This window comes from Urocampus carinirostris, chromosome 1, assembly GCF_059441175.1.
Source record: "Urocampus carinirostris isolate Australia breed hairy pipefish chromosome 1, RoL_Ucar_1.0, whole genome shotgun sequence".
In the NCBI taxonomy this organism is placed as follows: domain Eukaryota; kingdom Metazoa; phylum Chordata; class Actinopteri; order Syngnathiformes; family Syngnathidae; genus Urocampus; species Urocampus carinirostris.
In genome coordinates this window covers 44,987,232-44,998,870 of record NC_142349.1, presented here as the reverse complement: position 1 = coordinate 44,998,870, position 11,639 = coordinate 44,987,232, and the positions used below count along the sequence as shown (strand labels likewise).

The 11,639-nt window shown below is 41.5% G+C and overlaps 1 protein-coding gene and 1 long non-coding RNA gene across 3 annotated transcripts in view; one reads left to right on the top strand and one right to left on the bottom strand.

The window, feature by feature from the left end:
* Window positions 1–2,081: 2,081 nt before the first annotated feature.
* LOC148374827 (uncharacterized) lies at window positions 2,082–7,343 on the bottom strand. 2 transcript variants are annotated; one of them, XR_015851064.1, is made up of 2 exons: window positions 7,238–7,343; window positions 2,082–2,879 (listed from the first exon to the last, which is right to left on the bottom strand). It is a non-coding gene; the product is annotated as an uncharacterized LOC148374827 (long non-coding RNA). The 2 variants fall into 2 exon arrangements; XR_015851065.1 differs by lacking the exon at window positions 7,238–7,343 and adding an exon at window positions 3,026–4,232.
* Window positions 3,146–11,639, top strand: part of stx1b (syntaxin 1B) — a 29,210-nt gene continuing 20,716 nt past the window's right edge. The window contains exon 1 of the mRNA XM_088341284.1: window positions 3,146–3,585. Coding sequence (XP_088197410.1) covers window positions 3,556–3,585 — 30 coding nt within the window. The 5' untranslated portion in view covers window positions 3,146–3,555. The remainder of the gene's footprint in view (window positions 3,586–11,639) is intronic.

The following is an 11,639-nucleotide window of genomic DNA, read 5'->3' as shown; positions in this document are numbered from 1 at the left end:
ACAAAAAATCTTTTTTTTATACCCATACAAAAAAATTTATACGGCGTACTCAATTTGAACAATCAAAAAAAAAAAAAAAAACATAAAATACGTGGGAAATTAATTAATTGAAAGGTTTGCCATTATCCATTATATTATTTTGGAAATGTTTTACAAAATCGAAAATTCGAATATCAACTCAACCATTGACATTAGTTTAAGCTTGCGTTTACAGTTCTGTGTACTAAGCTGCCTTGGTTTTTATGATTCTGATACCATTACTGTTTTTTCAGTAACGTTTGACAAAACTGTTTGATAAATGTCCATTTTTTAATGCATGTCAGGGTATCCTCTAAACATTTGTCTTTCACATTTGGATTATATTGATTATCACTGATGATCTTTATGAACTTTGTTGTATATTACGTAATGAATAATGTATGAAGCATTAAAAACGGGAGCGACTGTGTTTTATTTTGTGAACATTTTTCAATTAACATTGGTAGCTTGACATTATTTTGTTTTTAATTTCATGTACATCACTATAAACACTACACACAACTGTACAGTACAAGTGTATTTGTTTGCCTGCCAGGAATAATGTAGACAGGTGTCACATGGGCAATATGATTACGATTTTAAAGTTTCAATGCCATTAAATTCTGATCAAAACGCAGAAAGCAAAACAAAATAATTTCTTCGAGGTCTTGACTTGTGAGACACTAACGCATGTTGTCTTAATGAGGCTTATTTACATTTCTGAATTGTTTTCAACACTTTTATTTTTACAACATTTCAAAACAGGGTTAGTTGCATCTAATGTAAATTTTATTAAAAACACCCTGGGGATTGCGTCCTTTTTCCAGGGTTCTTATTTTTCCTTGTTTTATTTTTTCCCACTCACAGATCCCGGGGTGTTTTTATTTGTTCATTGTAGGTATGAAAAGCCCTGTCTTTCAGATGCTTTTAGTCAAAACAACATGCTATAAAAGATAATCTGATGTTTATCATCTTTTAACAAGATTTGTTCCGACACTACCATAAACATGTCGAATACATTTGTTTTCAAATATAATTTACAATTATGTATTAGTAGTTTTTGTCTGACATAATGCGCATCCCCAAATGTAAACAGTCGGCCATATTGGATGTGTCCACCAGACACGGTTTAATGATGTCAAGGGTCAACACTAATATTGTTTCTTGGATGTTCAAACCAAAGAATAATGTGAAAGGCATTGTTTTTTGACATAATGAGATCCGAAGAAATTCATGAGCGTTCGTGAAAGGTTGGCGCTACAGAGTGCACGGTTATCCGGTGTGTGGAGGGCAGAGATAGGCACCTAATTAATGCAAAAATGCTTGCCGATGGTAGTGCACTGTTGGCCAGCTGAAACAAGGCCTAATGATCATTTTTTTAAACCCCAACATCACATCCTTTTCTCTAACAGGTATGGGTCTTCTGTGTACATCAGTAAACATTTGTTGTCGTAACATAACCTGGAACATTTAACGACAGCCAAACCAGATCTTTGATCACCATATTTTGAATGTTAATCGCGATAATAATGAGGTAATCTTTCGCCGTCCAGTATCGCCACCTTACTCAGGTTGCCCGGATGTAGATTAAGTGACCAAATACCTTTCACTTAATTATTGAATTGATTGAATCAAATTCTCTTTATTGTTATTGAGATAAACGTTGTTAAACACTCTGTGCAAGGAATTTAGACACGGCACTGCAGAATGAACATGCAAAATAGACCTTGACCTAAAAAAAGATAAAAATCTGTCAAGATCTATCTATCTATCTACCCTGATCATATCCCTCGAGAGGGGTGACCGACAGCAAGACAAACACATACACAAAATCAAAGAAAATAAAAAAGGGAAAAAGTAGCAAAAAACACACACAATTTCTTTTTGGGACCATGGCCAACCCAAATGCCCAAACACCCAAACAAGTGAAGCATCTCGGCACCCAAGTTGGTCAAGCTTTCGTCTGTCAAGATAAATAGGCAAAAATATTTACAACTTGGTTCTTAAAAACTGGCCTAAGTTATAATATTAAAATTTTAAAAAAATATGCACTGTCACAACAGTTCACTGAAAAAAAAGTGTAATAACAATTGGCAGCAACAAATATCTCCAAACAAGTCACAAAGTTTATATTTTAACAGTTTTTTGCAATTACATTAAGCAGCAACAAAATAAGTCACAAAATCGTCATAGTTTTGTGCACTCGTCTCGTGTGGTGATGACCCTGGGGAAGAAGCTGTCTGTGAGTCTGTTTGTCCTTGATTTAAGGGACCTGTAACACCTACCAGTGGGCAACAGGTCAAAGAAGTAGTAGGGTTGGTGGGAAGTCCTTTATGATGGTAATGGCTCTGCTGCGGTATTATGAGACGGCGACGTCCTCTAGACTAGGCCGAGAGCAGCCGATGATTTTCTGGCGAGTATGTTTCTCCTCTCCACTGCCATGCTTCCAGCATACTGTGGTCCCGCATGCTATGTATTAGTAGTTTTTGTCTGACATAATGCGCATCCCCAAATGTAAACAGTCGGCCGTATTGGATGTGTCCACCAGACACGGTTTAATGATGTCAAGGGTCAACACTAATATAGTTTCTTGGATGTTCAAACCAAAGAATAATGTGAAAGGCATTGTTTTTTGACATAATGAGATCCGAAGAAATTCATGAGCGTTCGTGAAAGGTTGGCGCTACAGAGTGCACGGTTATCCGGTGTTCAGTGTGGATTCGTAGAAGGTAACCAGCAGCTTCTGTTCCATTTTGTTCCTCCTAAGAACCCTCAATAAGTAAGGTCACTGCTCTCCCTTCCCCTGTTGTTGACAGGCCTGGAGAGGTCGTCGGTGATGTGCAGGCCCAGAAGTTTTAATACTACAAAGAAAAACACAAAAAAGCATTATTGTGCTTTGTTACTGTGTGTAGGTATGGATGAAAATAGTGTGAATGTATTTAATTGGTGAGTAAAATTGAGGGGAATTCCTTTTGTAAATCGAGGCATCGTGCGTGCATGGACACACCTGAAAAGTTCTTAAAGCCGCCGCGCGGGGGCAGCGTTGTCGCCCGACAAGGGAGGGAGGTTGAGCGCGTGCGCAATGGGCGCCTCCCCACCGCATCTCTCGCCCCTCCCCCTCTTTTTCTGCAGCATCAGTACCACTTTCTCTTCTTCCTCTCTCGCTTGCTCGCTTTCCTCCTCCTCATCTCCTAGCCGCCCCTCCCCCAATCGCTCGTCCCGCTGCTGCGTTGCGGGCCACACTGTGACCGCACCGAGGAGGAAGAGGAGGACGAGGAGGAAGAGGACCGCCTGGGGGGCAGCTGCGTTCCAAACCACACGAGGGAGGCCGCTAACAAGAACAAGTGGAATATTTAAGATTTCTCTCTCTCTTCCTCTCGCTACCCTCTTCATCAGCGCTTATTGCTAGGGTAGGATTTTGCGGCGGGAAAAGGACGACAGAGCACCCCCACTCCCTTCCTCTCGGACGAGCCGCAGAATACTGTCCATCTACGAGAAGAACCTCGGACAAGCCGCGTACGTGGTCGTCGAGCAGCCATGAAGGATCGTACGGCGGAACTGCGGAGCGTAAGCTGACATTTTTTTCTTCATCTTGTTCCTCTTCCTCCTCGTGCGGCCTCCGTGGGTGCGCGGGCGCGTGCGTGTACATTCAAAAGGGATGAAGACGAGCCGCCGTCACGTGATTGATAGTCCCACGCGTGTGCGCGAACGAGGTGCGTCTGCGGCGTCGCTCTGAACGTGACATTTTGCCGTTTTTCGCGGGCTTCGACGCAGAGGCCTCGGGCGCGCGCACGAGGCCAAAGAGATGGGCTTCTCGTGCGCGCGCGCGATGACCTGCTGGAGGAGAAGAAAATGCAGACATTTTTTTAACCAGTGCCCCTCCGGTACAATAGCCGGCCCACCCACCCACACCGGGCTTCCGAGACACGTCAGTGGGTCATAGCGGCCTTGAGGGAGGTCTCATTATTCCAGCCTCACCCATTTTTTGGAGCCGCCACGCGCACGCAAGCCTCCTTCTTTCCACCATCGAACAGCTGATGCTTCCTGCGGGCGGGGAGAGGGGGGGTCCACTCTGCAGCACCTATAAACTATCCATCCAGCAATCCCTCATCCATCCAGCATTCTATCTATCTATCTATCTATCTATCTATCTATCTATCTATCTATCTATCTATCTATCTATCTATCTATCTATCTATCTATCTATCTATCTATCTATCCCCATCTCCTCCCCTCACAGGTGTGAAAGTGAAGGCCCAGGGCTAATAGAAACCGCAAAATCGAATCGCGCTTGGCACATTTTACGCAAAATTCTGGCCCAAAAATGCAAATTGGGCTGCATATGTAGTGACACTCAGTTTTTAAAGCTACACTTATGTTCATTTACAAATTTCACATTACTCAGATAAAATTGTGATCAAGTTCATGTTATAATGTGAACTTGAGCACAATCGTAGGACCGTCATGTCCAAAGTTCGGTGCCGGGCCTTTTGCGGCCCGTGAAAATAAATTGTATGTGGCCCTCCAGTAATGTTGACCGCAGTATAAAATCAATTTGTAAAAAAAGTGAATTATAATCTCACCAGATGATGGCAGTAGCTTTTTGCTATTGTCTTTTTATGGTAATTCTATCCCACCCATTTCCGACATGGCGACTGTCAATGAAAAAAGAAAGATGGTAAGCACTTTGAAGATGAAAAAAAATAAGTTAGCTCCTTGTATATTCTGCTTGTCCTTTTTATTTTCCAAAAGTTTTGAACGTTTGAACGTTTATGTCCACAACTTAAACGATACAACAAAATCTCACATTCAATTTGTAATGGAACATTTTGGCTACCTGTGTCTCACTTGACTCGTGTTCCCCTGACTTCTATCCAACAAAACACCACTCTTAAATCATATTCACTCGGTATTTAAGGTCACTTCCAAACGGCTGTATAATGAGTCAATGTATGACATAGCACAAGTCTCTCGTCCTAGCAGCTAGCCACAAACATAAGTGTAAACACTGATAGCGTCAGGCCGGCCATAAGATGCCTTTAAATGCAGTCTGACCCAGGCACGACAGTTCATCATCGCATTTATACGATTTTCACTTCCCCTGCGACAAAATTAATGCAACAACTTAAAACTCAGTGACTTTTCTTTAGGTGGTTTGTAAAATATGCATAAGACATCAAGGTATTTTGGGGCACAATGATCTATAAAAAGGTCTGCAAAATCCTAGGGGCCACCTGTTCACTGAGGAACTGGGTCCATTTATACAGAAAATTTTTAAAAGGAAGAGGAGAACATTCTAAATTTACTTTAATCTTTCTATCGCTGTACGGACAAAAGGCATAGTTTAAGAATTAAATTGTGAAACGTAGATTACGTTATTACACGAAAATCTGAAAAATATACCTGCTCTGTCAACAAAACTTGCAAAAATATAATTTACCACTGAACCTCTTTCTTCTTCTTTTGGGGTGTTAATGGGTTTCGTTAGGAAAGAAGCTTAAAGGTAAGTTCGGTCCTGTAACTAGATTTGCCTTGCAACAAGGAAGTTCATGTAAAAAATAAGAAAAATAAAGAAGCAAGGAATCTTGAAATGACAATTTAATGAACACGATGACCATTAATTGTGAACAAGTTTCTTGATTCAATTTTGACGTCTATGTTACAAACAGCCCAAATATACTGCCAACTACTGGTAAGAAAGACTTTTTTTTCCGTATTAATCTGTTACAGATACCTGCCATTGCTACCACTCATTTATGTCAAGAAATAATTTTTGACATCGTCTGATTGTAACATGAGTTTGACTAAAAAAACAGTACTCTTTCACCTCTACTCTTGATCGATTGTGTGGCAAAACATTGGTATACTTAAAGCATGGATATCTATGTTTAGCTATGTCTCCCATAATACTGTATAAAGAGTATATATATATATATATATATATATATATATATATATATATATATATATATATATATATATATATATATATATATATATATATATATATATATATAAACCTGTATATACTGTGAGGCGGTAGTGGCTCAGGAGGTAGAGCGGTCGTCGTGGGTCTCAGGGTCGATTTCCGTCTCCTCTGAGTTAAAAATGTCGACGTGTCCTTGGGCAAGACACTTAACCCCTAATGCATCCGATTCGCAGGTAGGCGCCTTGCATGGCTGACTTTGCTATCGGTGTGCGAGTGTGTGTGTGAATGGGTAAAGTTCGAAGTGTATTGTAAAGCGCTTTAGAGGTCCTCATTGACTGGTAAAGCACTATGTAAATGCAACCATTTACCATAAACAACCTTATGTAGTGATTATGGCATATTCAAGTGGGCAACAGTATAGGGTCCTTTATATTGATTCACGAATCAGGAGCAGGCATTCAAAACCGCCACCGCATTTCGAAATGTCAAAATTGTGTCGTGGGAGAGAACTGACCTATCCATGACTTAATCTGAAAAATAACAAGGGAAGCACTGTAATAACAACGGACTGTAACTTTTACTACTACTCATTCTTACCTGGGATGGGCTCCAGTGCCCCCCGCAACCCTACTGAGGATAAGCGGAACAGATAATGGATGGATGAATATCTGCACCGCTTATCCTCAATAGGGTCGCAGGGGTGCTGGAGCCAATCCCAGCCATCCTCGGGCAGTGGGCAAGGGACACCCCCTGAACTGGTTGCCAGCCAGTAGCAGGGCACACAGGGACAGATAATTCGCTCGCTCATTCACACCTAGGGACAATTTGGACTGGACAATTAAACTGACATGCATGTTTTTGGAATGTGGGAGGAAACCGGAGTGCCCGGAGGAAACCCATGCAAGCACGGGGAGAACACGCAAAATCCACACAGGAGGTTTGAGGATATAAATGTTTATACATTTATGTATCTATAATCACACTGTACTTCTGATGTCATCAGTCATTTTGAAAATAAATAATTTAGCTATTTTTCTATCTTAATATTAACTTAAAAATCAACTTACAACAAAATGAAAAAAAAATGAGAATGTTGTATGTCTTAGTGACTGTGTGCAGAACCCTGTGTCTTTCCATGCTAGCATGTGTGTGTCAATGAATTGCCTTTCTGGTTGTTTGTGCACAAATGCATGTATATGGATGTGTGAGATCTTTTCTGTGTGCTTAGGGATGTGTGGCATAGTCATGTGTTCGTGTGTGTCTGTGTGCACATTTGTTGCTATTTCTGACCTGTGAATGCAAGTGTCCATGAATGTGTGTCCGTGCGAGTGTCTATGGTTTTGGAGTGAAGGGCACCAATGGATGGCAGCGAGGTCATAACACATGAGGCCCGTATCACTCACTTTAAATGCGTGTTTGTGTGTATGTGTTGTGTGGTTGCTGATGTCACGCACAGGAGTCATGTCCTGATGTCATACTGATGCCGTCTGTCCACACAAAACACACAAACACATACATCATGCAAACGCAAGCGTTTTGTTTTTATGAAAGTGGTCAGTAAGGCATCATGGGGTCACTATACTATTTGGGTTCAGAGGTCACAGGCTATAGGTGTACCCTGAGGTAGCATTTCCAGAATGCTTTTCAAGGTAAAAACATAGCTAGTGCCGTGGGGCTAAACCTTGCTCAAGTACATTAACCACGCGTGACCTCCAGTAACCGCACATGGCACAGACACGCACAAACACACACCCACCGCACACAAAAACACGCTAGTCCATGCAGTCTTATTTTCACCCTCACGGTTCAAAATTGAGTTTGTAAAAGGCCAAATATGCGACATATTAATTAAGTCTCATTAATTGTGGTGTCCTTAATATCAAAAACCCAAGTCTCCATTTTCTTCCAGGTAGTGGTAACCATATATGCAATTTGTTTAATCAGAATAAGGTTCTTGTCTTAGTGTGGCATTCAGATGGATTTGTATCCCGCTCTCGAAAAGTGTCGTAAATTAACAAATTCCGTAACTAACCAAGGTAAATAGAGCAGAAACAAAAATACTCAATTTGGGATTTGTTCAAAAATACACTTCATGAGAGGAATTAATTATAAGAAAATCTGAGTTAACTTTTTTATGCACACAATGACCCTTTTGCCACGTTATTGTATTGGTGGAATGAGGATTACCAAGGAGCACTGAATCAGAAAATAACACCTTCTGTCTGTGACCAAGAATAACATTGTAACTTGACTGCCTTGCATCAATTCCATGCTCAATGGCATGTACAAAAACTCAGAAAATAGGTCATCTTTAAATAATAAGTGCATGGTTGCTGTTGGTTTGAAACAAATTTGAGCAAGTTTAGGTTGAAACTGTCTGGATCATGGCATCAATGATTTTGCCACACCCCATAAAGTACTGGCATGCTAATCTTCACCTAAATTTCCAACTATCGGTGCACTATTGCAAGGATTGCAAACTTATGGGGAGAAACTCAGATGTCCCTCTCCCAAGCCACGTCTTTGAACACTTTGTAGGGAGGTGGTTCCAAAGCAGTAGACAAATCCCAGTTTATCTCGAGCTGCCACTTTTTGAACATCTCAGGAGTACCTCACCAGAAAGAGATCCAAGGATGCCCCTCCCAAATACCCGCACAACCTCAGGGTGGCGGCTCTATGAGCTGCTCCCAGATTCCTTTGGTCCTCATCCCACTTCCAAGAAGAGCCTGGACACCCATCTGAGAAAATGAATTTTAGCCATTTGAGTAAGAGACTGTATTTCAGTCCCAAGACGCTTGAAACCCTTTATCTGGAGAGCGATGTGTATCATATAACTCCATCCAAACGTGAGGCTCACGCTGGGAGTGGAGAACAGCACAACACAGTGTCAACTCTTTGCGAAACATTCATTTGGCAGAGCCAGAAAGGTGACCTTTCTCATCCCGGGGGCCAGCATTGGATGGCCAAGGTCTTTGGTTGCCACCCATCCCATTTTTCCCTGAACCCATTGGCTCCTAAAAGATCCAGAGAATCTGGACAAAGGGGCTGGAGGGCAGATGTACAGACTCACTATAAAGCAATTCATGTCTCTTGGTTCAGTGGGTTTCTTGGTTCAAGGGTAATTTCATCAGCCCTGTAATTCCAGTACTGACATGCAAACCCCTCAAACAAAAACAGATTATCGTTCCCAAAAAACTACTAACTACTAAATCATTTTTCCCATATAAAAACATATCAAGTGATTTGTTTTAAATGTACATCTACTCCCGAAGTTTAGCATCAAAAGCCTAAAGCTGGTACAAAATGCTGCACCTAAGCTTTTAACTAAGACTAAGAAAGATTGATCACATTACTCTGAATTTGGCTGACCCATATCATTGGACAAGCTGCTTCGCCACAAGACTATATTTGTTCAACATACATTTTTATAAATATTTTCCAGCTGCAAAAGATGTGACCCTATTTACATTACTCAGTTTTTTTGGGGGGGGGGTTTGATTAGATGGTCACTCAGCAAAGTATTTGGTCACAATATTTTGTGGTAGGTACAGTCAGCATTGAGGGACATAACGTCACTAACTATCTATTTTGTTGATGGCATTGCGAATTGGCAAGGGAAAAAAAGGAGCTTAGAGATCTGGTCAGTGGCCTGGACAAAGCATTAGCCCAGTATGGGATGGAAAATTAGCTCAGAAGAAATAGTAATGACCAACATTCCCCCAAGGTATTACCACAAACATCATCATCAACCGCAAAGCGCTTGAACCTTTCACCAAATGTAAGTATGTTGGGGCTGTTATATCAGAAGAGGGGTCCAGGCCAGCAATCATGGCCATAGTAGCTCAAACCAAGGCCGCACTTGCCAGACTCAATCCCATCTGGAGAAACAAAGACATTGCAGTGAAATAAAAAAATCAGACTCATGCAAGCTCAGTTTACTTTCATCTTCCTCTACGCTTGCGAGTCATGTTATGGAAAGCTGAAATGAAAATCCAGGCCACAGAGATGTGATGCTACAGGAAAGTTTAGGGCATCAGCTACAAATCCCACGTGACAAATGAAACAGTGCGCAACACCAACAGAGTGCACATTGGATGCCACAAAGAACTGTTGGCAACTGTGTGCAGAAGAAAACTGCAGTGGTATGGTCAGAAGAACAAGAAGACGGTAGAAGAACAAGGCTGACAAAATCTAGGAACGGACAGATGCCAACATTAACACCACCCAAACTCAGGCCAGGAATTGTCAGCAGAAAACAGAATTAGTGGTGCCCCGACAACACAAGAGGATATGAACCATGAACTTTGAACAGCATGAAAATATTACACTTTCATCTGATAAACGCATTGAATGAAGATATAATTGCAATTTTATTTCTTAGAATATAAAATGTCTATGAAACATTCTACATGAGAAGAATTCCATAAAATGTAACCAATGTAAGCATCCACCTTATAGTGGTTGAAAGCAGCCGTACCTTTTGATGACATGACAGAAGCAAAAAAAAATTGTTTTGGAACCAAGGTCGAGCAGAAAAAACATGCTTCAAACACTAGGCTCAAAGGCAGAAAATGGATGAAAGTTACGTGCAAGGTGCTTCCTTTCTCATTTAATCTAAAGTTCAGACGTGGTGAGCACCTTCTCAACTGCCTCGCTCGTGTCTTTTGTTTCGCATCCCCCCTCAAAAAGTAATTTATTGATGGAATTAGCAATATTTTGGAAAATCATCGTCTGCTATAAGTATGCAATGCATGTATGTTCAAGTAAAACCCCTCTCACCATCACATAATCCCAGTGTTTCAGCAACTCCACTGGCTCCCAATCTACCATAGAATCTATAACAAAATCCTGCTCTACAACTACATGGCCATTTATAACCTTGCCGCTCACTACCTCTCCGACCTCTTTCACATTGCCACGCCATCCCACACCCTGAGACCATCTTCCTCCATCCATCTCACTATACCCGCTGCCCGCCTCAGCTCCATGGGGAGCAGAGCTTTCAGCCGCTCTGCCCCACAGCTCTGGAACTCATTGCCGCCCGACCTCTGAAATTCTGCAACCCTGTCCACCTTCAAATTCGGTCTCAAAACTCACCTCTTCAGACTTGCATTTTCTTTACCATCTGCCTCACATACCGCCCCCTTTTAACTCTAATGTGTTTTATTTGCTATTTATTACTTGGTTGTTTTACTCTTGTTTTACTCTTGCTTTATTGTTGTGTCCTAATATATCTACAGCGACCTTGGGTGTCCTGAAAGGTGCTTCAAAGTACAATCTATTATTATTATTATTATAGGTACGCAGTCGGCAAAACCAGGAAGCTGCTAGCTAATGAAACTGCAGGTCAGACATGTGCGAGAACACACTCTCTCTCTCTCTGTCTCTCTGTCTTTCTCTGTCTCTCTCTCTTTTTCTGTCTCTCTCTCTCTTTCTCTCTCTCTTTCTTTCTCTGTCTCTCTCTCTCTCTCTCTCTCTCTCTTTCTCTCTCTCGCTCTCTCTGTCTTTCTCTCTCTCTCTCTCTCTCTCTCTCTCTCTCTCCGAATCTGCAGGCATTGGACGATTGCACACTTGTGCAGTATATATGCAACTTTGGCACCGGCCATTTTTTGGGTAGGCTGAAAAAGTGGAAAAGCTTTGGTTATGTGAGAGTAGAGGACATATTGAAGCAGAACCAGCCCCCTCCCCTATG